General features: G+C 41.0%; 2 protein-coding genes and 1 pseudogene across 3 annotated transcripts; 1 reads left to right on the top strand and 2 right to left on the bottom strand.

The window, feature by feature from the left end:
• Positions 1-513: 513 nt before the first annotated feature.
• Positions 514-24,062, bottom strand: Nfs1 (NFS1 cysteine desulfurase). 2 transcript variants are annotated; one of them, XM_027945268.2, is made up of 13 exons: positions 23,870-24,062; positions 23,176-23,285; positions 22,519-22,635; positions 20,626-20,709; positions 19,232-19,384; positions 11,449-11,542; positions 10,653-10,787; positions 5,397-5,554; positions 4,906-5,011; positions 4,421-4,502; positions 3,754-3,837; positions 3,136-3,225; positions 514-1,241 (listed from the first exon to the last, which is right to left on the bottom strand). In XM_027945268.2, the coding sequence occupies exons 1-13, from the start codon at positions 23,964-23,966 to the stop codon at positions 1,178-1,180; spliced, it is 1,374 nt and encodes a 457-aa protein (XP_027801069.2). In that variant the 5' UTR covers positions 23,967-24,062; the 3' UTR covers positions 514-1,177. The 2 variants fall into 2 exon arrangements, with proteins under 2 accessions (XP_027801069.2, XP_027801068.2); XM_027945267.2 differs by having other exon boundaries at positions 23,176-23,279; positions 23,870-24,045.
• LOC114100410 (10 kDa heat shock protein, mitochondrial pseudogene) lies at positions 11,452-16,794 on the bottom strand (annotated as a pseudogene).
• Romo1 (reactive oxygen species modulator 1) lies at positions 24,045-25,909 on the top strand. The gene is made up of 3 exons (XM_027945269.1): positions 24,045-24,128; positions 24,319-24,449; positions 25,716-25,909. The coding sequence occupies exons 2-3, from the start codon at positions 24,319-24,321 to the stop codon at positions 25,822-25,824; spliced, it is 240 nt and encodes a 79-aa protein (XP_027801070.1). The 5' UTR covers positions 24,045-24,128; the 3' UTR covers positions 25,825-25,909.
• Positions 25,910-27,652: the final 1,743 nt, after the last annotated feature.

A 27,652-nucleotide genomic window follows, 5' to 3' on the forward strand; every position in this document is an offset into this window, starting at 1 on the left:
TATACAGTCCTTGCTTAGCATCTGAACGGCCATCTTACATGAGAGCTGCCATTTAAAGGAAAAAGTTTCCTTTTCCACCCAAGGGCAACGAGTCCTTGCTACCCAATGTTGAAGAATAACACCAGAGAAGCACGCGGAGGCAAGGTCAGAGTGGAAAATTAGAAGTTTAAATATAAATATAAATAAATAAATATATATATATATAAATAAATAACTATTTATTTATATTTGTTGGGGTGTGGTGGCACACACCTGTGATCTTAGTTACTGGGGAGGCTAAGGCACTTCAAGGTCAGCCTGCGCAACTTAGTGAGACCCTATCTCAAAATAAAACTTTTTTTCAAAAGGGCTGGGGATGTAGCTCCATGGTGGAACATTAGCCTAGTATGTGCAAAGCCCTGAGTTCAATCTCCAGTACTGAGTCATCTATAGAAGTCAGGTAGAATGGGTAGTCTTCACAATGCCCAAGTGCAGCTTCCACTTCTCTCAAGTTCTCAATAAAGTCACACAGTAAACAGAAGATGATAAATTTATTTCTCTCCAAATCTTCAAATTAACAAATTCTAAGATAAGAAACATAAAATTATTAAAATAATGGATAGAGTCATATTAGAATAGTGGATAGAGTCTAAGACAATATCTATATTGGTCAAGCTGAGAACTAAGAAAGTTGTTATTTTGTCTACAGTCAATAAAAACAGATGTTCTTTGGAGTCTCTAAAAGGATTAAATTGAAGTCGATTATGCTTGTTGCTGAAGGAGCCAGTCCAGTTGAGCAGTAAAATGCCACGATTCAAATGTCTACATAGAACAATGGAGTCCCCAAAGAGCTTTCTTCCAGTTCCTTTTGCTTTCCCCACAAAGGACACAGACACATCCAGCAGCAACATCATAGCAAATATCTCTATTGCTTCCAGATGAGAATGTCCACACTCTATAAATGACAAGAGAAGAACACCTGAAGAGAAATGGGGAATGTGTCCCAACATAGGATCTAAGGTGAGGGAAAGAAATTTTCCTTGTGTTTCTGAGGTGGAAGAGGACTGTGATGATGTTACTGGGCTATACCAATTCTGATGTTACACAGAGTACCCACTGGGTAGAATGAGATCCCTGGCTTTTGTGGGTCAGTGAGGCAGGATGGGCCAGGCCAGCACAAAGTCAGGGACCCACTCTTCTAGTGTTGGGTCCACTTGATGCTCTTGAGGTCAATGCCATCCTGTACCATCTCCCAGAGAGGACTGTCAAAGAGAAGAGGCATTCAGTGAGTAAGAACTTAGATAGGAAGAAGCCAACATTGGCTCTGAGGCCTTGAGCCATGACTTGCCTCCTGTTCTTGTCTCTCCTCTGCCTTTTGCTTGAGTGGATCTCAACACAGGTGGTCAATAAGGTCTTTCCCAGCTACTTACTATAAGTCTACCTCAAGTCTAGCCAACAAACAGTATTAACTAGGCACCTAAGGCTCAAAGGCAATTGAACCTTTAGTCAATGGACTTCAGATGTGGTCATCTTAAAGCTCTCCTCCCACATGTGAGAGGCTATAGGCTCCCAAGAACACCAACAGCCTCAGACCTGTATAAAAAGCAAGTTTCATCTTCTCTACTACAACTATCACAAATTGCCCACTTTTCAGCACTTGTTTCTGGGTTTTGATCTAGTTCTCGGTTCTCCTGGATGGAACTTGGCTCTAAATCATCTGAGCATGCAGTTCCATCAAATAGTTCTTGCCATTTTCACCTCCCCATATTGAACTTTTCTTCCAGAATTTCTGGCTCCAATCCAAAAGGACCTCTTGGGTTTTAGGCCCCAGCATCCCATCTCATATAAGAAATCTCTACTTAAAGTTCCGATCCCCTTCAGCATGAATGTCTTGCATGTTTCAGACCACCTATTACTTCAGTGTGGTATGACTATGTGAATGTTTTTGTATTTTCATGCTGGGCACTGAACCCAAGGTTTCACACATGCTAAACACTCTACCTACCACCAAGCTATACCTCTAGCACCAATTGTGAAATTCTGTGGTTTGGATTACCCAGCTATTTTTTTCTACCTGATTTAATTCTATTCTTGATTATCCTTCTCCTTTATATGATACATTCCCAGCATAACTTTCTATTTATAATATTTTCCTAGGCTTCTTAAAGGTAGCCATCATTTCCTTCCTGTCCCTAATAGGCTCACAACGTAAGGTTTTGGTTGAAAGCTAATGGGACTAGGCTAAATTCATTTTGTAAAGGGTCAGAAGCAATAAGGTACAGATACTGAAACCACATAGGAAAAATAAGGTATCACGGTCTTTGGCCAAAAGAAAAATCTTTTTTTTTTTTTTTTTTTTTTTGGTACTGGGGATTGAACTCAGGGGTACTCATCCAGTGAGCCATATCCCCAGCCCTATTTTGTATTTTATTTGGAGACAGGGTCTAAATGAGTTGCTTAGCGCCTCACTTTTGCTGGGGCCGGCTTTGAACTCTGGCTTTGAACTACTGAACCTGCCTCAGTCTCCCGAGCAGCTGGGATTACAGGCATGTACCACCATGCCTGGCCAAAAGAAGAATCCTAAGCATAAGAAACTTGAGCAACCAGCAGATGTTTAAGCAATACAGCTAGACCCTAGCAAGTAATATCCAGAGCACAGAAAGGCCAGGGAGAACTCAAAGGGAAGCAAGGTATACACAAGGGTTCCATACCCAGTTCCTCAAAGAAACAAAAAATTTAAAAAAATTCCTGTCTTAAAAGGAATTTTCTCATATACTTAGCCTATAAGTCACTAACTTTGTACTGATATTGCTGCAACAATGTTTGCTAGTACTTTCAATAACAGTAATGAAAAATGCTACCTGTATTAATGTAGTTCTTCAATTTTTAAACCACTTTCTCATATTCTGAAAACAAGCAACCAAAGAGCTCTACTTTCTTACTTCATTGGAAGCTCTAAATCCTAAAATCCAATTACTCTCAAACTGGTTTCTGGGGCTGGGTATATAACTCAGTTGGTAGAGTGGGTTCAATCCCCAACACCAAAAAAAAAAAAAAAAAATCAAACTTTGGTTTCTGGCAGCGTGAACACATGAGGACAAAAGAGGAGCCTACACTACAGTTTATTCTAAGAGTTTCTGATACAATAGTGCATACCTCATTTCTCGAAGACGCTTCACATGCTGAATGCATTTCTCTGCAGTGTAGTCTACTTCCTCCTCTGTAGTAAAGCGGCCAATGCCAAACCTTAAGAAGGCAAAGGAGAAGAGCTTTGCATCAGAACTGGTACTGTGGTAAATTTACTTGGCCAGTACTCACCGAGAACCTAGTACACAAAAGACTTAGAAGAATATGGTCCTACCCCTATAGGTCAGAGTTTCTTAGAACATGGTCTGTGAATTTAATACATCAGAACCACCTCAGAAGAAGTTTCCTAATTCTCCTCCAGACCTAGTGAAGCCAAATACGAATGTGAGACTCAGAAACTGTCATCCTTCACAAATTTCCCAAGTGATGCTCAATGAAGTCTGAAAACCTCTGCCCCAGAAACTTTCCCAAAGAATCAAGAAGGAATAAGAAAGGGTTGGGAGTGGTAGTGTAGGTGCTTAGCAGGAACAAGGTTCTAAACCAACACCCAGCACCCCCCCCCAAAAAAAAAAAAAACAGAGAGAAAGAAAGAAGGGATAAGAAGAACCAGACAGAAAAAGACTGTATAACAGAAAATAAAAAATAAAGAGGATGTCTTTCATAAACATGGCAGCTCAACTCACAGACCTGATGGAAGAGTGTGCTAAATCCTCATCAGTGCCAATCGCTCTAAGGACATAAGAGGGCTCCAGGGATGCAGAGGTGCAAGCACTGAGGAAACAGACATGAACCTTGCTCAGATCATCATCAACATCTCTGTAAGCCACAAAACTCCAGTCTTACTTCCTCCCCCAGGGCCCTTCTGTCCCCATAGGGACAAAAGACCTAATCTGGCAGAGCTAAAGAGCCTAATGCTGCCTTACACATTTTAGGTTGTGAACCCAGCTCCTCTGGCTCCCATCATGGATAACATCCTTGAACAAGGACAGAGCCAAAGCATGATACCCCATGAAGTGAATCTGACAAAGAGAGGCAGCAAAGAACCTTGTACTCATTCTCCAAGGGAAGATAAATCCTTGGTGACCTTTAGAGTATCTTCAATTCTGGAGATCTGTAACAGAACTACTAGTGGAACTCTATATCAGATACACACATTCCCTAGAACCACAAAAATAGAGAATTCTCCTCCAGGAAGCTCTGCTAGGGTGATAAACTTTAGCTTGTACCCAGCCAAAAAATTACCTTTACCTTGAATCAAGAGCTCTTGCGCCTGTCTTTGCCATACCATGAAGCTTAGTAACGGTATGGAACATAGAAGCCCTACCACAGTCCCTGTCTATCTGGTCCAACTCACCTCCCTGAGGATAAGGCAACATCCTTGAGTGCCATCAGCAGACTCTCCCCTTCCACATATGCAAAGGAGAGGTTGATACAGCCTAAAGAAAAAAGGATACTCTATGAAAGGGGTCTAGACTCCAGCCTCTTGTAGAATGGGAATCAAAAAGATATATCCAGGGCTGGGGCTGGGGCTCAGTGGTAGAGCGCTTGCCTAGCATGTATGAGGCACTGGGTTTGATCCTCAGCACCACATAAAAATAAGTAAATAAATAAATAAAATAAAAGTATCATGTCCATCTACAACCAAAAATATATATATATATTTTTTAATATTAGTTTTTTAGTTGTAGTTGGACAATACCTTTATTTTGTTTACTTATTTTTATGAGGTGCTGAGAATCGAACCCAGGGCCTTGCACATGCTAGGCGATTGCTCTACCGCTGAGTCACAACCCCAGCCCCAACAACCAAAAAAAAAAAAAAAAAAAATTATGTCCATACCAGGATAGTGGTGTTCGGGGTCCCCATTCATCACCACATCTGGAAGGCTCTTCGTTATTTTCTCTATCAGTCGCTCTGCTAATTTTGAGATTCGTTTGTGGTCATACTAGGACGAATATAGGGGAGGATAAAGCAACATGATCACCAAACAGTTCAAAAACACATGCTCAAAGAAACCCTTCTCCTCTACCATCCTATGTTACTGCTGGAGACCACTTTATCTCCAGCCCTGAGAACACCACCTAATGTGCAAAAGTGCTCAGTAACGTCACATACGGTTCCAACAAAACTAAAACAAGTGAGTTCATAAGTTCTCCCAGGACATGGGTTTTGAGCCCCTAATACTTCCTTCGGTCTAGGGGGCCAGCAGGAGCTTATTGAAAAAAACCTCCTCTTCTAGCAGCAATCTAACTTAGCTATGCCAAGACACCACTAAATATGAGACCCAAGAGAGGGAAAGAAGTTGTGGGAGGAAACTGCTCTTCTCATACCTCCATCTCTTGCTGTGCCACCTCACACGCAGCCCCCAGCCCCACCACCAAGGGTGTAGGCACTGTCCCAGACCGCATACCCCGCTCCTGCCCCCCTCCACTCTGCAGGGCCTCCACACGCACTCGGGGCCGGCGGCGGATGTAGATGGCACCAACCCCTGGGAAACAAAATTTGTTACAAAAAAGAGAAATCCAGATGAAACAAAATAAACAAAATATCACTTTCCAAGAAATCAAAATATTATTTCAATTTTCCTCTCAGCTGAAATTTTTCTAAATTAAAAAAAAAAAGCTGAGAAGATAGCACCAAAATCGTAATATTTTGCAAACTTATTTAACATCAGGAATTTAACTACCAGAAGGAGTAATGACCCAAATAGTCTAACGTAGTTCCCTAAGCAAGAATGAAATCATATCATACATTACAGCATTATTCATATGAGCAAAAAGATTGGAAACATTTTGGATGGGCGTTATCAGGGGAATGTCAAATAATTTGATGTCCATGCAATGAAATACTACCCAGATATATAAAAGAATGAAGAAATTCTTTCACTACTAACACTGAAAGATCTCCAAGATACATTGTTAGGTGGTCAGTCACAATGGCACATTTTTGTCATCCCAGCTACTTGGTAGGAAGAGCCATGAAAATTGTGAATTTGAGGTCTGTCTGGGCAATATAGCAAGATACTGTCTCAAACTGAAAAATAAAAGGGGCTGGGATATAGCACAGTGGTATAATACATCAGGGTCCAATCCCTACTAATACCCGCTCCCCCGCCACAAAAAAAGAAAGAAAACTCATGAAACCCCAAAAAATTCTATCTTATAACTAAAAAATGTAAGACAGCCAGGTGTGGTGGTGCATGCCTGTAATCCCAGCAACATGGGAGGCTGAGGCAGGAGAATCACAAGTTCAAGGTCAGCCCCAGCAACTTGGCAAAGTCCTGTCTCAAAATTAAAAAAAAAAAATAATAAGGTTGGAAATGTAGCTCAGTGGTTAAGGCATGGGTTGTATCCCTGGTACCAAAAAAGGAATTAAAAAAAAAAGTGAGATATTGTTAGGTAAAACAAAGCAAGATCAGAACAATGAATATAATATGCTACCATCTGAATCAACAGCAGGATGGAGGGGAAGTATGTATGTATGTGAAAATACAAAGAATAATTCTACAAATATACACAAGTATATTTATTATAGCAGCAATCTAACTTAGCTATGCCAAGACGCCACTAAATATGAGATCCAGGACAGGAAAAGAAGTTGTGGGAAGAAATTGCTATATAAAAATACACATGGGGGCTGGGGTTGTGGCTCAACGGTACAGCATGCGCCTAGCACGCATGAGGCCCTGGGTTCGATCCTCGGCACCACATAAAAATAAATAAATAAAAAGGTATTGTGCAAAACTAAAAAATCAATATTAAAAAAAAAAAATACACATGGTAGCACACACCTATACTCCCAGCACTCAGGAGGATGAGTCAGAAAGATGAGATTACTTGAGCCCAGAATTTGGAGAACAATCTGGGCAACACAGTGAGCTGGGTCTCAAAAACAGAAAAAAATTAAATAACGAAGAAATTGTTTTCTCCAAAGGGAGGAGACAGAGGTAGAAGGAAAACTTCTCATTGTGTGTTTTTTGGAAGTTTTAAAGTTTGACCTATATAAATATATTACCTGTTCTAAATAAAATTTTTTAAAAAGGAGAAAAAAAAATAAAAACCTTTAAGGGAAGAATCAGAATGGTATTAAGAATTTGCACTCTCTCTCAAAGTTTATCAAAACTTAAAAGCCAGGAACGGTGGTGCATGCCTATGATCCCAGCAGTTTGGGAGGCTGAGGCAAAAGGATGGTAAGTTCACAGCTAGCCTCAACAACTTTGCAAGATCCTGTTTCAAAATAAAATTTAAAAGGGCTGGGGATGTTGGTAAGTGGTTAAGCACCCCTGAGTTCAATCCCCAGTGCCAAAACAAAACACCCTTAAAAATACATATAGTAGGGGCTGGGGGTGTGGCTCAAGCGGTAGCGCACTCGCCTGGCACGCGTGAGGCCCGGGTTCGATCCTCAGCACCACATACAAACAAAGATGTTTTTTGTGTCCACCGAAAACTAAAAAAAAAATAAATATTAAAATTTAAAAAATATATATGTATAGCCTGTGACTCCGCAAACCAACTTACAGGAATTCTGTACAAAAATGTGAGCATGAGTATGCAAAGATATCCACTAAGCAGTCAAGGGTTCTAGAATGAATATAGTACTTGATAAAATTCATCTCCCATGAGAAAAACAGTTTAAGCACAGAATAAAATTACTATAAAAACTAGGGCAAGGGGCTGGGATTGTGGCTCAGCGGTAGAATACTGGTCTAGCACGTGTGAGGCCCTGGGTTCAATCCTCAGAACCACATAAAATAAATAAATAAAATAAAGGTATTGTGTCCAACTACTTCTAAAAAATAAATGTTAAAAAAAGAAACTAAGGCAATAGTTTCCAAGTTTATCATGAAGGACACCAATTTAACAATGATTTATAGACTCTATTACATTTATTAAGAAATATTTCAGTCAGGCACCGTGACACATGCCTGGAATCCCAGCAGCCCAGGAAGCTAAGGCAATAGGATCACCAGCTCAAAGTCAACCTCAGCAACTTAGCAAGGCCCTAAGCAACTAATGAGACCCTATCACAAAATAAAAAATAAAAGGGACTGGGAATGTTTCCAGTGGTTAAGTACCTCTGGGTTCAATCCCTGGAACTGAAAAAAAAAAAAAAAGAAAAAAAAATTTTTCAGTGTTGGCATGGCAGTGCATGCTTATAATTCCAGGGGCTCAGGAGGCTGAGGCAGGAGGATGGTGTGTTCAAGATTAGCCTCAGAAATTTAGTGAGGCCTAAGCAACTTACCAAGACCCTGTCTCAAAATAAAAAAATAAAAAGGGCTGGAGATATAGCTCAGTGGTAAGTGCCCCAGGGTTCAATCCCTGGTACCAGAAAAGAAAAGAAATATTTCAAACTCATTATAGTGGCTCATTCCTTTAATCTCAGTTACTCAGGAGGCTGAGGCAGGAGGACTTCTAGGCCTGCCTAGGCAACATAGAGAGACCCTGTCTCCAATAGATAAATGAATAAATTCATTTTCCCATTAAAAAAATTTAAGTGTCCTCGGGTTGGGGATGTGGCTCAAGTGGTAGCGTGCTTGCCTGGCATGCATGAGGCGCTGGGTTCGAATCTCAGCACCACATAAAAATAAAATAAAGATGTTGTGTCCACCGAAAACTAAAAAATAAATATTAAAAAAAAATTTTTTAAAAAAATGAGTGTCCTAAAAAAATAAGAAATTTAAAAAATGCAAGGGCCCTACACTATCAGAATCTATGCACTTCTCAAATCTGAGAGCAAATGCTCAGATACCATGTAAGGATAGTGAAGGATACCACATTATCTAAATTGATTAAGATGCTGAGGATAGATAATGAGAAATACCTATATAGGTACAAGTGCTGACAAAAGCATTTGTTTTTGTTTTGTTTTGTTTTGTTTTGGTACTAGGGATTGAACTCAGGGCACTAGATCACTGAGCCACAACCCCAGCCCTATTTTGTATTTTATTTAGAGACAGGGTCTCACTGACTTGCTAAGTGCCTCGCCTTTGCTTAGGTTGGCTTTGAACTCAGGATTCTCCTGTCTCAGCCTCCCCAGCCACTGGGATTACAGGCGTGCGCCACCACGCCTAGCTGACTGGAGCTTTTGATCAATATGAGTTCAATGGTTTTACCAAAATAGATATATCTACAGTATAGCTCAGTAGTAGAGTGTTTACCTAGCATGTGTGAGGCCCTAGGTTTCATCCCCAGCATTACAAATGAAATAGAAAAAGTGAGAAGGAAAAACAAAAATGAAAAACAAAAAAAAAAAAAAAAAAAAAAAACAACATTTTAATTAGGTAGAGAGCCTGTTAGACTTATTTTTTTTTTCCTTTTCAATACTGGTGGTTTATTATTGAGCTATAGCCTCAGCCCATTTTATCTTATTTTTATATATTTTGGGGGGTACTGGGGATTGAACTCAGGGGCACTCAACCACTGAACCACATCCACAGCCCTATTTTGTATTTTATTTAGAGACAGGGTCTCATTGAGTTGCTTTGTGCCTTGCTTTTGCTGAGGCTGGCTTTGAACTTGCAATCAGCCTGCCTCAGCCTCCCCGCTGGGATAATTGGTGTGTGCCACCATGCCTGTCCCATTTTATTTTTGATTTTGAAACAGAGTTTCAATAAGTTGCCTAGGCTGGCAGCAGGGGCTGTAGCTTAGTGGTAGAATACCACTTCCCTAGCTTATGCAAGGCATTGAATTCAATCCCCAGTACTGGGGGGAAGATCCTAAACTGCCCAGGTTGGCCATGTATTTGCAATCCTCCTGCCTCAGTTTCCTAAATTGCTGGGATTCCAGAGAGCATAGTCATCAAGACTGTTGGACTTTTTGAAAAAAATAGCCACAAAAACACTCTTTACAACCTCTGGGAACCCTTAGAATAAACATCTTCCATCCTTCCAGGAACTGTTACAATTCTCTTATAAGGTACATACTCAGATGAAACCCTGCAGACACAGAAAATATACTAGTATAGACATCAACCCAAAAAAGACCCTCACTCCAGAGACAGAATTTTTTTCTTTTTTAGGCCTATCTCCATAGAACAAAAGATAATAGTCTCTTTCCAAGGGTCAAGGAGACAGAACTCAAGCTTGAAAATTCTCCTCAGCTAGGAGGAACATAGGGAACAGAGAGGATCCTTAAGAGACTATTAGGGGCACAGACTACTAAGACTACTGAACACCAATAGATGCTAAAACCCATACACTCTTCCACTAAGCTAAAGTGAGACACTGGGAATGAAGGACTTAAAAGCTCTGCACATCCTAGTGAGGCAGACAAGGTAACTGGGCCTGCATGGTGAAATTTGACTGAACAAAACTCTGTGTTCCTCTGTCAAATTAATATTTATATGCTTTCAAAGTATTTTTTTAAAGGGATCAAGGAAGAATGGCCTATTGTACATACAGTAACTACTTGGGTGTACAAATAGGCAGTGTTTCTTGAATATTGCTAAATGACACATGCATTCTGCTGGGCATTCTGAATGTACAACTTCCTTTGAAAGTAATGGCAGTCTCAAATAACTCTGAGAAACATCTATCAAAGAGTTTCCTGAGATGTTCAGACAAGAGGCACTCTAGGAGGGGCTGGTACCTTTAGGACCATAGATTTTGTGACCACTGATGCTCATGAGATCAATTTTCATGTTGTTGACATCAAGTGGGATTTTTCCAACAGCCTGGGCTGCATCCGTATGGAAATATACCTTTCTGGAACTGCAAATCCGCCCTGAAAAAACAACAGAGGGGAAGACCCACAGCACAACATTGGGAACTACCCTGATAGTGGTCCCCCATACACCATGAATTCTCTACCCACAGTAAATGATTCTAAATCCTCTTCCACCCCTGGCTCCACCTTTCCACTTTCACTCCCTCCTTCTCTTTCCCCTCCCTTCCCTGTCCTCCTATTTCTCTGCTCTCTAAAGCTCAAGGACAAAGTACTAAATGAATATACTCCTGATATTCTGATGCATGAGATTCTTTCTTACCACCTTATAAACAATGACCTTTCAAAATGTCACATTACCTTTTAGAACCTTTTTGATTTAAAAGGAGGAAAGATTAACAAATCTGCATAAAGAGATTACAAGGAGAGCTCTAAGTGGAGATTAAATAAAGAGGTGTTCTACAGGAAAAAAAAAAAGTAGAGGGTTGTTTTATTGTTGTTTTGTGGTTGTTTTAGAAAACAACTAAAATAAAATGAAAAAACAGAAATGGTACTAGATCTGGGTTCAAATACTGCTCTGCCACTTATAATGTCCTAGAAGGCGATACTTAGACTCTCTTTCTTTTGTTCACTCATAATGCTCTATAGAGTGTTGGAACTCTCAGTCTATCCCTACTTCCTCAGATGGACCCAACTAGTCAGCAAGGATCATGACACTCACCTATTTCTGCAATAGGTTGCTTTACTCCAATCTCATTGTTCACAGTCATAACTGAAACCAGGCTGGTATCTGGCTGGATGGCAGCCTCCAGTTCCTAAGAATATGTGGGATTTAAGAAGACTATATTCTGATGAAAAAGTCCTCCTTAAATAAGAATGTAGGCAAACATAATTTTATTTAATTAATTAATTTATTTATTTATTTATTTTCATTACATATTTTATTTGGAAATGTTTACACAAGTACGAGGAAACTAAAATTTTGAGGCAGTGGATGTTATTAGATTATCATCAGTTTATTATAAAAGACACAGGGAAATTATTTACATGATGAAAGATTTCAGAACTTCAGTGGAATGGGCAGCTTCATAGGATGCCATTTCAACAATGATTTGTTTCGGCCTATATACTTTCCAAGAATGTCACCATCTCTAAATAAAAAATAATCCTTTCATCTAGAACTACTTTGGTGCCTCCATACTCTGGGAGAAGAACTTTATCTCCAACTTTCACACTAACTGGCTGAATCTCTCCATCCTTTCCTTTAGAGCCCGATCCCACAGCTACTACTGTTGCTTGCAATACTTTTCCTTGAGATTTTTCTGGAAACATAATGCCTCCTTTGGTTACAGTTTCTGCTGCACTCCTTTCGACCAATACTCAGTCAAGAAGTGGAAGAAACTTTCTAAATGCTTGTCTGGCCTTGACTCGCGGCCTTGACCCTAACCTGCTCTAGGGCCACCACCGCAAAGAGACCTACAGAGCAGCCCTCGGAACACGTGGCAAACATAATTTTAAAAGGGAGCCTTTTACTACTCCCCTATTGGACTGGATAAAATAAAAATACTAGGGGGGTTGGCCAGGTGCAGTGGTACAAGCCTGTCATCCCAGTGGCTCCAGAGGCTGAGACAGGAGGATCACAAGTTCAAAGCAAGCCTCAGCAAAAGTGAGATGCTAAGCAACTCAGTGAGACTATGTCTCTAAATAAAATACAAAACAGGGCTGGGGAATTTGGTTCAGTGGTCGAGTGCCCCTGAGTTCAATATCCCTGCTACCCACCCCCAACCTCTGGGAACCCTTAGAATAAACTAGGGGTTGGGAACATAGCTCAATGATGGAGTGCTTGCCTAGCATGCACTGGGTTCAAACCACAGCACTGCAAAATAACAAACCAAACAAACAAAAAGACAATGACAACATAAAATGCTGGTGAGTATGGAAAGAAACTGAATCACTCATACACAGTTGGTGGAAATGCAAAATGTATAACCAATCACTTAATAAAAGAGTTTGACAGATTTTTCTGGTTTCCTTTTTTTTTTTTTTTTTTTTTGAGGTTTGTTTTGTTTGGTTTTGGTTTTGGTTTTTTGTTGGTAGTGGTAATGTAATCCAGGGGCGCTTTACCACTGAGCCACATCCCCAACCCTTTTTATTTTTGAGACAGGTTTTCACCAAATTGCTGAGTTTCACTAAATTGCTAAGGCTGGCCTTGAACTTTAAATCCTCCTGTTTTAGCTTCCCAAGTTGCTGGGAATACAGGCATGTGCCACTGTGCCTGGCTTGAGATGGTCTTGCACTGGGTATGGTGGTGCATAATTGTAATCACGGTGACTCAGGAGGCTGAAGAAGGAGGATCTGAAGTACAAGGCTTGCTTCCATAATTTAGAGAGCCTCTCAACAATTTACTTAGTAAGACCCTATCTCAAAATAAAATTTTTTCAAAATACTGGGGATAAAGCTTAGTGGTGAAGTGCCCCTGGGTTCATTCCCCAGTATCCAAAAAAAAAAAAAAAAAAAAAGGAGAAAAGGAGAGAGGGAGAGGGAGAGGGAGAGAGAGTGAAAGAAACAGCTGTGCACAGTAGTACATGCCTATAATCCCAGGGTCTGTAATCCTAGCAGCTCAAGAGGCTGAGGCAGGGGCTGGGGATGTGGCTCAAGCAGTAGCGCGCTCGCCTGGCATGCGTGCGGCCCGGGTTCGATCCTTAGCACCACATACAAAGAAAGATGTGTCCGCTGAAAACTAAAAAATAAATATTAAAAAATTCTCTTTCTCTCTCTCTCTCCTTAAAAAAAAAAAAAAAAGAAAGAAAATAGCCCATCCTAGATTACTTACTGTATAATTCCATTTATATAACATTATATACAGTTACAAGATTAAAGAATTTGAGAACAGATCAGCATTTTTGTTTTTGTTTCTGTTTTCAGTCCTTGGGGATTAAACCCAGGGGTGCTCTGTAACTGGAGTTACATCCCAGCCTTTTGTATTCTGAGAAAAGGTCTCAATAAATTGTGAGTCATTGGCCTTGAATTTCCTCCTGCCTCAGCCTCCTGATTAGCTGGGATTACAGGCATGCATCACTGCACCCAGCTAGATTGGTGGTTTTAAGAATAACGAATGACGTGAAGGATCATTATGGTGATGAAACTATTTGTACCTTGACTATGGTAATTTTTATGTGAAACCTAATGTGATAAAACAGCACAGAACTAAACACATACATATACACAATTCAGTACAAGTAAAATCCAAAAAAAGAGAAATCCAAACAAGAGCTGGGCACCAAGGTGCACACAGTAACTCAAGAGATGGAGGAAGGAGAATAACAAATTCAAGGCCAGCCTTAGCAATTTAGCAAGAACCAGCCAATAACTGTGATGGCAAAAGCAGACCCAGTTGTGAAATAAAATTATAAAAAACGTATGGTAAGAAACCAATGCCTGAGAAAGGGGTCAATTCCACACCCCTCTCTCAGCCTTTCTCTTGGAAGCCTAATTAATCATGCATGAGTCCCTATGTTTTGGATTGTAAATAACTGCCCTAGGAGTCTGACTACTACTCCTTGAAATGAAACAGATGCCTGTGAAAAGAGCCCTTTCTTCTTATCAGTTTCTGTGAGCATGCTTATGCTAGAGACCCTGCACAAGGCCTTCAGCTCACAGATTAGGACTTTTTTGTTGTTGTTGTTGTTATAGGTGGACACAATATCCTTATTTTATTTTTATGTGGTGCTGAGGATCGAATCCAGTACTTCATGCATGGTAGGCGAGCGCTCTACCTCTGAGCCACAACCCCAGCCAGCCCCAGGACATTTTTTAAAAAGAGGAAAAAGCCCCAGTGATAGAATAGGTCTAAGATGATGTCAAATAACCTATAAATATTGTAAGAAACTGTGGATCAGGGCTCAGATTTGGACATTTTGTTTTCCTCTGGGCCCGCTAGTGTAAAATAAAGTTTGGAGTTATCCTCCTGTCTGAGTGCTACTTGCTGCTTCTCTACCAGTCTGTTCCCTGCAACATAACTAAAATTTAAGAAAGGGCTCAGGATATAGATCAAGGATACAGGACTTACTTAGCATGTACAACAAGACCTGTGTTCAAAAATGGGGTGGGGGAAGTAAAAAAAAGCTGATCCTCAAATCAATGTTTTTTTTCAATATTTTTTAAAATATTTTTTTACTTGTAGATGAACACAATACCTTTATTTTATGTGTTTATTATTATGTGGTGCCAGTGATCGAACCCAGTGCCTCACATGTGCTAGGTCCTGGGTTCGATCCTCATCACCACATAAAAATAAATTAAATAAAGGTATTATGTCCAACTTCAACTAAAAAATAAATATTTTTAAAAATTTTTTATCGTATTTTAGAGTTGTAGTTGGACACAATACCTTTATTTTATTTTTATTTGGTGCTGAGGATCAAACCCAGGGCCTCGCATGTGCTAGGCGAGCGCTCTGCTACTGAGCCCCACAACCCCAGCCCCTAAAACATAAATATTAAAAAAAAAAAAAAAAAAAAAAAGAATAACAGGCCAGGTGCAGTGGCCCACGCCTGTAATCCCAGCAGCTCGGGAAGCTAAGACAGGAGAATTGTGAGTTCAAAGCCAGTCTCAGCAATGGCAAGGCGCTAAACAACTCAGTGAGATCCTGTCTCTAAATACAAAATAGGGCTGGGAATGTGGCTCAGTGGCCGAGTGCCACTGAGTTCAATCCCTGGTACCAAAAAAAAAAAAAAGAATAATAGAACTGATCCTAAATTCATGAGGAATTGCAAAAGACCTTAATAGCCAAAATAATCTTGGATAAAACAACAACTAAGTTGGATTGCTTATACAGCCTAATTTCAAACTTGTTACAAAGCTACAGGAATCAAAACAATGGTATAAGAATAGAAGAACAAAATCGAAATTCCAGAAATAAACCGATACATATATGCTCAACTGATTTTTTTTTTGAGATTGGGCTTTACTATGTTGCCTAGTCTGGCCTCAAACTCCTGGATTCATGTGTTCCTCTTGCCTTACATGTACAAAAATTAAATTTGAAATGACCACAGACCTAAATGTAAGAGATAAAAACTACAAAACTCTTAAAAGGAAATGGATAGGGCTGGGGTTGTGGCTCAGTGGTACAACACTCTCCTAGTGGAGGTGAGGCACTGGGTTTGATCACCACATAAAATAAATAAAAAAAGGGGGCTGGGATTGTGGCTCAGCAGTAGAGCACTCGCCTAAAATGGGCTGGACCCAGGTTCGATCCTCAGCACTACATAAAAATAAAGGCATTGTGTTATGTCCATCTACACCTAAAAAAAAAAAAATTTTAAAAATAAATTAATTAAATAAAATCAATCAATCAATAAATAAGTAGAAAAAAAAGGAAATGTATAAATCTTAATAACTTTGAATGTGGCAAAGGGTTTTCAGATATAACACAGAAAGCACAAATGATAGTCAAAAGAACTGAAAGCTTTTTGGGGTGATGAAAATGATCTGGAACATGGTAGTGATGATTGTTCAAACATTTTTTTTTTAGGGGGTGGGATACCAGAGATTGAACTCGGGGGTACTCGATCACTGAGCTACATCCCCAGCCCTATTTTGTATTTTATTAGAAACAGGGTCTCACTGAATTCCTTAGCACCTCACTAAATTGCTGAGGCTGATTTTGAACTTGTGATTCTCCTGCCTCAGCCTCCTGAGCCACAAGGATTACAGGCCTACACAACTGCACCCAACTCAAACAACTTGGTAAATACACTAAACCACTGAGAATTATAAACACTCCTGAAGGATGAATTTTATGATATGTGAATTACATTTCAATTTTTAGATGCTTAAAAAAACACTGTTAAGGTATTTTAATAAGCTGAGCACAGTGGCACACACCTGTAATTCCAGGGCTCTGGAAGCTGAGGCAGGAGGATCACAAGTTCAAAGTCAGCCTCAGTAAAAGCGAGGTGCTAAGCAACTCAGTGAGACTCTGTCTGTAAATAAAATATAAAATAGGGCTGGGGAATTTGGCTCAGTGGTTGAATGCCCCTGAGTTCAACACCTGGTACCGCATCCCCCCCCCCCAAAAAAAAAAGATATTTTAATATCAGGTAAATCTCTCAGGGTGTTTGTTTCTTTGTTTGGTACTAGGAACTGAATCCAGGGAGACTTTACTGCTAAGCTACATCCCCAGGCTTTTTCATTTTTAATATTGAGATAGGGTGTCACTATGTTGCTGAGGTTAGCTTCAAACTTGAAATCCTCCTGTCTCAGCCTCCCTAGTTGCTGGAATTACAGATGTGTTCCACCATGCCCAGCATCTGAGGGTTTTTCAGAAGTGAAAAAAATAAAGAACGAAAGTATGTCATTTGAAGGAAAATGGATAGAACTCAAGAATATCATGTTAAGCAAAATAAAAGCAAATTCAAAGGGTCAGAAGATTTCCCTCATATGTGAAGGCTAGAGAGGAAAAAAAGGTGGGTAAATTGAAAAAAAAAAAACAAAAAAACAAACATGGGGAGGGAAGGTCCTATGAAAATAGAAAGGAAATATAAAGGGGACCAAGGAGAGGAAAGAGGGGAGGAAAAAGGGAGATACTGGGGAATGAAACTGACCACATTATGCTGTTGTACACATATACAAATATATAACAGCAAATCCATTATTATGTATAATTATAATGAACCAATAAAGATTAATATATATATTTAAAAAAGAAAAATATCAAACAAGTCCTTTAGAAATACAATCTGGTGAGGATCTGCAGGATACTAGAAAGTGGGGGCTAAAGGACAGGCAACAAGGTCAAGTACAGAGGTTCCTAAGATTCAGGATTCAATCCAGCCAAAGAAATAAAAGAAGATGGGGCAGGGGTTGTGGCTCAGCGGTAGAGCGCTTGTCTGGCACATGAGGGGCCCTGGATTTGATCCTCAGCACCACATATAAATCAATAAACTAAAGGTATTTAAAAAAAAAAAAGAAAGAAAGAAAGAAAAGAAGAGCATAATTCCAGAGACATTATGTGGAAGCAGCCATAGATATGAATGACTGAGAGATAATTAAGAGAGACAGAACAAACAAAAAATGATTTAAAAAAAAAAAGAGTTTTGAATTTGGACTTAGGGCTATGTCTACAAACTGCATGTTTGAATTTGTCTAGGAATGCTGGTATCCAAAATTTGGTAGAAAAGAAGCTTCGACTCACAACCTAAAATAAATAAATATATCTTTATTTATTTTTTTTATTATGGGACCAATTGTCCTGGCTTTTTTTTAATATTGATTTCTTTGTTGTATTCGGACACAATACCTTTATTTTATTTATTTATTTTTATGTGGTGCTGAGGATCGAACCCAGGACCTCATACATGCTAGGCAAGCGCTCTACCGCTGAGCTATAACCTCAACCCCAAATAAATATATCTTTATATATTTACTATATATCCCCTCATACACACACACACACACACACGTATATATATATATACATATATATAAAGAAATGGACCAAAATGGGTAATATTCTATAAAAGTATACTTTTTTTTTTTTTTCAGCCCTGAAGACTAAATCCTCATTCATGTTTAGCAAGCACTCTACCACTAAGCTACATTGCTAATTGCATGCTGTGGTGCATACCTGTGGTACCAACTACTGGAGGAGTCCGAGGCAGCAGGATTACAAGTTAGAGGGCAGCCTGGGCAACTCAGTGAAATCCTATCTCAATATAAAACTTAAGGAAAGGCGGTGCTGGGGTTGTGGCTCAGAGGTAGAGTACTCGCCTAGCAAGTGCCAGGCCCTGGGTTTGATCCTCAGCACCACATAAAAAAATAAATTAAAAAATAAAGGTATTGACAACTACAACTAAAAAACAGATATTAAAAAAATAATTTGGGCTGGGGATGTGGCTCAGGCGGTAGCGCGCTCGCCTGGCATGCGTGCGACCCGGGTTCGATCCTCAGCACCATATACAAACAAAAGATGTTGTGTCCGCCGAAAACTAAAAAAAAAATAAATATTAAAAAAAATTCTCTCTCTCTCTCACTCTTAAAAAAAAATTGTATAAAAAAATAATTTAAGGAAAGGGTTCGGGGTGTAGTTCAGTGGTAGAATGCTTACCTAGCATACAAAAGACCCTGGGTTCAATCTTCAGTGCCAGAGAGAAAGAAAAGAGCCCTACACTTCCTTTTTAGGGGGGATAAATGGCACCAGTACAGGGAAAGAGGAACTTTGCCATAGTGAGTAAGAGTCTCCAGCATCCTGAACACATGCCCAGTGGCTCTCATAAAAGCCAGGAAGCACTAATAGAGTGGAGACACAAGTCCTTCAAAGAGAGGGAGGATGTGCTCACTCAAGGGAAACAATCTCTTTCTTTGCCAGGATGCTTTCTCTAAAATCCACCCTCACCATTAGAACCACCTTTAAGCTCTAGCTAGCCAAGGTGGAAGTGACAGATTTAGAGCTGAAGCCAGGATATTCCTATTTTGCCCCTCATGCCAAAAGCCATTCTTACCTTTAGATCAATGATCCCACTCTTCTGCACTGGGAGGTAGGTGACCCGAAAACCCTCAGCTTCCAGTGAACGACAGGAATCCAAGACACATTTGTGTTCTGTCTGGGTGGTGATCAGGTGCTTTTTCCGTGACCTGTAGAACCTGGCCACCCCCTAAACAGTAATGATGGTGGAAGGAAAGAGAACATATTCAGGGAAATAGCAATAACTTCAATTCCATTTACAAAGGGATTTGTTTTTTTTACTTGTTTTGGTGCTGAGGATTGAATCCAGAGCTTCACACATGCTAAGCATGCATGCTATTACTGACTATTTCCCAGCCAACTATGTGATACTTTTTTTTTTTTTTTTAAGTTTTTAGTTTTTTGGCTGACACAACATCTTTATTTGTATATGGTGCTGAGGATCGAACCCGGGCCACACGCATGCCAGGCGAGCACGCTACCACTTGAGCCACATCCCCAGCCCCTATGTGATACTTTTAATATCAGAAAAAACAGTATTTTATATATATTTTTTAATTATTTTTTGTAAAGTTGTAGATCGACAGCATGCCTTTATTTAATTTATTTATGTGGTACTGAGGATCGAACCCAGTGCCTCACACATGCTAGGCAAGTGCTCTACCACTGAGTTACACCTCAGCCCCCAGTATTATATTTTAAGTTCTTAGAATTTCAATTTATTATAAGGAAATAAAGAAGTAAAAAGCATTTCTTTCATTTAAGACAAAAAAAAAACAACACATAACCAGATATGGTGGCACATGTAGTCCAAAGCTACTTGGGAGGCTGACATAGCACGATTGCAAGTTGAAGGCCAACCTAGGCAACTTAACAAAACACTGTCAAAATAAAACTTATTGCAATTGTCTAGCACACAGGAGGCCCTGAGTTTAATCCCTGGTACCAACAAAAAATCAAAATAACAACAACAAAAATTTAAAGTGATAAAATGTGCGGTACCCCGCACTCAGTTTATAATACAAAATTATTCTAAAAGTAAAATATGAAATTATTGGGCCGGGGATGTGGCTCAAGCGGTAGCACACTCACCTGGCATGCGTGCGGCCCAGATTCAATCCTCAGCACCACATACAAAATATGAAATTGTTAGAAACTGATGATATAGCTAAATGTTAGAACACATACTTAGCACACTTTATACCCTGGGTTTGATCTTCAGCATCAAAAAATAAATAACAAAAATAGAACTAACTGGAACAAAGGGAAAAAAGAAGCAACATATTAGAATGGGTGTGTTATCTTTCTGGGCATAATGGCCCACAATTCCAGAGGTGCCATCTGTTTCCCTTTTCTTACCTTTTTCCTTTTTTTAGGAGGTGTTGAGGATCCAACACCAATTGAGCTACACCCTCAGCACCCTTCTCTTACCTTAATTGCTATGTTGTTGGATTCAGTAGCACCACTAGTGAAAATGATCTCACGAGGATCAGCTCCAATCAGAGATGCTACTTGCTATATGCCAAGAAACAGAGATAGATATCATCAGTTCCCCAGTCAGCAACTTAGCAAGATCCTGCCTCAGAAAAATAAATAAATGAACCAGGCATGGTGGTGCACACCTGTAATCCCAGCAAATCAAGAGGCTAAGGCAGGAGGATTGGGAGTTCAAAGCCAGCCTCGGCAACTTGGAGAGGCACTTAGTAACTCAGCAAGAACCTATCTCTAAATAAAATACAAAAAAAGGCTGGGAATGTGGCCCAGTGGTTAAGTGCCCCTGGGTTCAATCCCTGGTACTAAAAACAAACAAACAAACAAAACATACATAAATAAATAACTCAATGGTAGAGTGCCTTTGCGATCAGTCACTAGGAGTGAGCAAATAAAAAAGGAGCTCCACTGTATTCTACATACAGCCCAAGAAGAAGCTTTGCAGATCAACTAGACTACAGATCAACTAGACTAATGTTAGTGTGTTAGACAAAGGCCAGTTTCAGTTACATTTTAGACTCCGTGTTCTTTTCCAGTGCAAGACAAGATACTAGCAAGAATTTTAAGCCAGCTGGGTACAGTGGTGCAGGCCTGTGATCCCAGCAATTTGAGAAACTGAGGCAGGAGTATCATAAATTCAAAGCCAGTCTCAGCTACTTAGAGAGACCCTAAGCAACTTAGCTAGACACTTTCTCTAAATAAAAAATATTAAAAAGGGGCTGAGGATGTGACTCAGTGGTTAAGTGCCCCTGGGTTCAATTCATGGGACCAAAAAAAAAGGGGGGGGGGGCTCAGGAAGTAGCTAAGTTGTAGAGTACGTAGCATGCACAAGACCCTGGGTTCAATCCCCAGCAACCCCATCAAAAACAGAACATTAAGTGATATCATTTTGGGGATTGAACCCAGGAGAGTTCTACCTCTGAGTTATATCCCCAGCCCTTTTATAATTATTTATATAGGTATTTTTTGTAATAGGGATCAGTGGTATGATACCACTGAGCCACACCTCCAGTTCTTTTTACATTTCATTTTGAGATAGTCTCACCAAGTTGCCCAGGCTGGCCTCAAAATTGTGACTCTCCTGCCTTAGCCTCCAGAGTACCTGGGGTTTGGTCATGGCTCATTAAGTTGCCTAGACTAACCTGGAACTTTTGATCCTCATGCCCTAGACTCCTGAGTAGTTGTGACTACAGACATTCTATCATTGCATTCAGCAGTGACATTATTTTTTAAATGTACTTATTGAGTTCTCACTATATACAGACTATGTATAGGAATTGTGTTAAAAAGCTTTACCAACCTAATCTCATTTAATTCACCCAATAATCACACAGTAGAATCTACTCCACTCCACTTGAAATGTGAGGAAAATTGAGACTTAAGAGAAATTAGATCATTTCCCCAAGGTAATTCAATTAGGAAATAGGGATACTAATCAAATGTCTATGGTCAGTCTTCAGGCTACTCTCTGAATGTCTTCTAGAAAGAAAGAACCCAAATAATAATTTCAGGATTTTTTTTTTTTTTTTTTGGCACCAAGGTTTGAACCCAGGGGTACTTAATCACTAAGCCACATTCCCAGCCCTTCTTAAAAATTTTTTTGGCTCACTTAAATTGTTTATGGCCTCACTAAATTGCTGAGGCTGGCTTTGAACTATAGAGCCTCCTGCCTCAGCCTCCAGAGCCACTAGGATTATAGGTGTGAGTCACGCAACCCAGACACCAAGACCAATCCCCAAATTATTTCTACTTCTATTCCACCTACTAAGGAAATATCTCCCACAGGCCACAGAACCTCTGACCTTGTAACCTCCCAGACTCCTCTGTACTAACCTGGCGAGCACGTTCCATGGCTGCCTCACTCTCCCAGCCATAAGCATGTGTCCGAGAGTGTGCATTCCCATAGAAGTTGATGAGGTATGGTAGCATGGCATCAAGCACCCGGGGGTCCTGAGCACAACACAACAGATGAGTCACCTTGAGTCCACAGTCAACTCAGGCCCCACTACATTTCCAAACCTGCCCACCCTGCCTCAACACACTCCCAACCCTTCATCACTGCGCCTAGGTTAGACAAGTCTTCCCTCCCTTCTATTAATTAAATATCAACCTAATATACTCCCACTCCCAACCCATCTTCAATCAGATTGTTCTATTGTCCCCTCAGGTAGTAAACACTATTCTGACTACTGTTTCTGCAGATGTTTGCATTTCCACCAGCAATGTGATTTATGAGGAGTTGGGACATGATAGAAGCAGGGAAAAATCTCTTCTCACACATAGTTGAAAATTTGCATTAATACTGGAGAAGGGGATCAGATATTTAGCATATGAATAAGAATTTAAGCCTCCTAATTCCTGGCTCTATTCCTTTTCCCAAAACACCTCAAAGGTTCTCACCTCTACAGCAATCCACCCTTTCTATGAATTTTCACTTCTAATAAGTACTTGCTATTACAGCCTTAGGAAAAGCTGCCACTGTATTCTTACCAGAGGAGTGGTAGCTTGAACATCCATGTAGAGAGGTCGCAGCACTGACTCTGCCTCAGGGGCAGCCTCTGAATTTGAGGCAACAGCCGACTGCGGGGCATGATCTACAACTGACAAAAAGTGGAGTGGCCAAGTGAAGGAGGACACAACGATGAACAGAGAGCAGCCACAGAGACTCAATAGCTGGATAGAAGTGTGATAAGTTTAAGGGGTGATGGGGTGGAATCCTAAGGGGAAGTAAACAATATCAAAGAACACTATACAAGGAGGCTACTGTTAGAAACAAGGTGATGGGGGGGGGGGCGGAGGAGGACGCTGGTGGCAATGTTCAAATTGGCTCGACGGAGTGAAGAGAGCTCAGAAGGGCAAAGCCATCTAGATGGAACGTGGACGCGAGGCTAGACCAGCATATCTAATAGTTGGCCAGGAGAGGTTAGAAGGCCCAGGCTTCCAGGCTATGGGGGGTTGAGGACAAGATCTGCGGGGACTGGGGTGGGGGTGTGAAGCGGAGGAATTAACCGTTCTGACGTATAGCCTGAGAAACTCTGTGGGGTGCAAGCGAGACAAAGAGTCAAAGATTCTGGGCAGCGGGGCGGGACAGGGAAGCTTGGGAATATTCGAGGGGACTGGCCGCTCGGAGGGGAAAGGAGGCCGCTTCGGGGAAGGGCGGCGAAGAGTGGGATCGGAAGCGTACCGCGCAGGCGCAGCCCACAGGAGGGCGTCGCAGGCTTGGGCCCGACTGCGGCCGCCACCGCCAAAACCGCCCGCCTCCAAGCGGCTCGTAGCAGCATGGTCCCAGCGTCAGAACCCACTACCCGAAGTGGCTGCAGTCCGCGGCCCCGGGCTCCCGGAAGTACTGCCTCGCGCTCCGGAAGCGATCCCCCGGATGCGAACGCCCTCCGTCTGGTTTTCCGTGTGAGACGTAGAGCCGAGCGACAAAGGCCACGAACGAGGTGAGGTTGGGGTGGCCCGAGCCGGGCTGCGTCGCGCGGCGTCGGGTCTGGAATGCGAAGAGGGTGGTGGAATAGGGCAAGAGGCTGTTCCTTCACTAATTTTCCTGAATCCCTTGGGCTGGCTCCCCACTCCGCCCGGCTTCTGGGCTGTCCGCTGGGCCCGCACTTCCCAGTCCCTCACACTCCGCAGATGCCGGTGGCCGTGGGTCCCTACGGGCAGTCCCAGCCAAGCTGCTTCGACCGCGTGAAGATGGGCTTTGTCATGGGTTGTGCCGTGGGCATGGCGGCCGGAGCGCTCTTTGGCACCTTTTCCTGTCTCAGGTGAGGGACGCAGTTGGTGAACTTTGGGAGGGACTTCACGGCTTGCTCGATTGCATCCTGAATAGAGCCTGATTCGGGCTGGGAGCGCAGTGCAGAGCCCTACAAATTCTTTCTGCCCCTACTTTCATTTGTTCAGTGACGTGAGGCAAATTGGAGTTGTAGTTTCATCAAGTGTAGATGAAAACAGTAACACCACCTTTGTAAGAATCAAGTCAGCACGCATTGTGTAGAATCTGGCACATAGCAAGGGCTTAGTAAATAATTATTACTGCTGTTGCTGCTATTTTTATATCCAGTTGCACAAAATGAAAATTGTTGAGGTGTTTGCCCTGGGAATGAGATGTAGAGATGAAGTATATAACACTGTACACTTGGAAGGTCATTTTCTCATTTGGGCAGTGTTATTCCCGTGTTTCCAGGTTATAAATTACAGTATACTGAGCAATACCATATTTAACAAACCAGTTCTGTTGGCCAGGTGTGGTGGCGCTAGCCTGTAATCCCAGCAGCTTGGGAGGCTGAGACAGGAGGATCTGAAGTTCCAGGCCAACCTCAGCAATTTGGCCAGACCCTGTCTAAAAGTAAAAAAACAATTGGGGCTGGGGATGTGGCTCAGTGGTTAACTCCCTCTGAGTTCCTTCAATCTCTGGTACCCCCCCCCCAAAAAAAAAAATTGTGTTTTGATGCCCATTTTATGGTTTTTTGACACAGCCTATAAAATCACAGAGCTGGTTCTTGAACCCATGATCAACTCCAAAATCATCAATACCAAAAACCAACTAAGACAAATATCTATTCGATGACACTCAGGAGGCAAAACCAACTGTAAAAACTGCTTTCGCATCAGGAGTGACAGTGACCCCTGTAGTCCCACACTCAAAGAACTGAGGCAGGAGAATTGCAAATTCAAGAACCAGCCTCTCTCCAACTTAGCAAGATCCTGTCTTAAAAAAATAAAAGAGGGTGGGAGTATAGTGCAGTAAGATATCCCTATCATTCATTCCACAGTGCCACCATGCACTTGACACTATCTCCTGTCTCCCACAAATTGAAAGCAGTTGATATGACATTCTATTGAATTTCCTACAGACCCTGATTAATCTTTTTTTCATTACCCATATGGGAAAAGGTAAAATTTCGCAGTACCAAGTGATATAAAGGAATTGCTAGATTTTAGTAGTGCTTAATTCATAATTATTACAAGTGCAGATTGGAAAAAGAAAGTATTTTTGTTCCCAAATGGCCCCATCTTGGTTTCCTCCTCAGGATCGGAATGCGGGGTCGGGAGCTGATGGGCGGCATTGGGAAAACTATGATGCAGAGTGGCGGCACATTTGGCACATTCATGGCCATCGGAATGGGCATACGATGCTAACCAGGACAGTGATTGCCCACTACATCTACATCTTCCTATCCACCCTGGCCCTTGTACCATAATAAAACAAAGTCTTTTCTTCTCATTTTCAGTCTATTATTATCCAACTTGGCCAAAGATTTTGTAGAGTAAAAACAGGTAGGCTAATGAGTAGAATTGCTGTTTACAGGGCCTGGATTAGATATCCAAAATTGGAAACTTGGGGATGCCTGATACCCTCCATATACTCTACTAAACTTTTTTTAATAACTTTATTATTTATTTTTTATGTGGTGCTGAGGATCGAACCCAGGGCCTTCAACATGCGAGGTGAGCGCTCTACCCCTGAGCCATAACCCCAGCCATCTACTAAAACTTTCAATTCAACCTTGTAAATTAGATGTTTTTGTAACAGTTTGTGAGGTTAAACACTGTAAAGCCTATGTTTCCTCAATATAACACACTGCAAAAAGTTTTTATTTTTTTTGTGGTACTGGTATTGAACACAGTAGTTCTCAACCACTGATAACATACCCAGTTTGTTTTTCTGATACAGGGCATTGCATTGCTTAACCCCTGAGCCACATCCCCAGCCCTTTTTATATATTGAGACAGGGTCTGACAGAGTTGCTGAGGCTGGCTTTAAACTTCTGATTCTCCTAACTCATCCTCCCCTACTGCTGAGATTACATGCATGCACCACCACACCCAGGCTTATTTTTTGTTTAGTACTGGGGATTGAAACCAGGGGGCACTTTACCACAGAGCTACATCCTCAGCCTTTTTCTTTAGAAGACACACTCATATAGGTGCTAGGACTAGCCTTGAACTTGGAATCTTCCTTCCACAAAATTGCTGGGCTTACAGGCACATGCCACCATGGCTGGCAAAGAATTTTTTTTCCTTTAAATTGTTTTTAGTTGTTGATGGACCTTTATTTGCTTGTTTATATGTGGTACTGGGAATCCAACGCAGTGCCTCACAGGAAAGCACTCTGCAGCTGAGCTACAACTCCAGTCCTCCCAAAGGATTTTAATAACTTATCCTATTCCCACCTGAAATTGATCTTCTTGCTTGATCAGAAAACAACAGCTTATACAATGAAAAAGAAAAAAAAACACATCTGAAATATCACTTTTCTACCTTCTTAAGTGGCTAAATCCCAGATAACATCCTAACCAGGCCTCAATGATGTCAACTATAACCTGATCCTCCACAAAATTCTTTTTCTTGAAATAACATTGGGATTACAGGCTTGAACTTGGCTTCCCCTTGAACTTTTGATCCTCCTGTCTCAGCCCCATTACTGTCTGAGATTACCACAATAGGCACCACCCCTTAACTACTTGTTCAATCAAAGGCCTGGGTTCATTCCCCAGTACCACCACCTACCTGCCCCCATTCAACAGAGAAAAAAAAAATGTATGGGAGACATAGGCCAATCAGCTTTTAAAGCATACATTTCTTAAAATGACATAGTGTGTCAGGAGTTGATGACTTCAATCTAATTCGGTGGCAATTTTTAACTTCTTTCTATGCATCAAAGTTAGAGGCAGAGGTAAAAAGCCTGCATCAGCAATGCTAAGGTGCTAGCCAATTCAGTGAGACCCTGTCTCTAAATAAAAAACAAATACAAAATAGGGCTGGGGATGTGGCCAAGTGCCCAAGTTCAATACTCAGTGCCAAGGGGGAAAAAAAAGTTCAAAAACTAAACCATTATATTATGTGGTAGTACTAGGGATGGAACCCAAAGACTTCCTTTAGGAAAATGCATCACCACTGAACAGTATTTTTTAATCTTTTGGTCTATAGTGGGGATTGAATTCCAGAGGACTCTACCATTGAGCAA

This window comes from Marmota flaviventris, chromosome 2 (genome assembly GCF_047511675.1).
Source record: "Marmota flaviventris isolate mMarFla1 chromosome 2, mMarFla1.hap1, whole genome shotgun sequence".
Lineage (NCBI taxonomy): Eukaryota > Metazoa > Chordata > Mammalia > Rodentia > Sciuridae > Marmota > Marmota flaviventris.

What these genes read in the sequence shown, in the direction of transcription:
- Nfs1 (XM_027945268.2), bottom strand. Translation starts at nt 23,966, where the DNA reads ATGCTGCTACGAGCCGCTTGGAGGCGGGCGGTTTTGGCGGTGGCGGCC. An exon ending in TTAGCACACTCTTCCATCAG is followed by an intron (nt 3,226 to 3,753) that starts GTCTGTGAGTTG and finishes TGCCTTCTTAAG; the next exon opens with GTTTGGCATTGGCCGCTTTA. An exon ending in AAGCGTCTTCGAGAAATGAG is followed by an intron (nt 1,242 to 3,135) that starts GTATGCACTATT and finishes TCTCTTTGACAG; the next exon opens with TCCTCTCTGGGAGATGGTAC.
- Romo1 (XM_027945269.1), top strand. Translation starts at nt 24,319, where the DNA reads ATGCCGGTGGCCGTGGGTCCCTACGGGCAGTCCCAGCCAAGCTGCTTC. An exon ending in GGCACCTTTTCCTGTCTCAG is followed by an intron (nt 24,450 to 25,715) that starts GTGAGGGACGCA and finishes TTTCCTCCTCAG; the next exon opens with GATCGGAATGCGGGGTCGGG.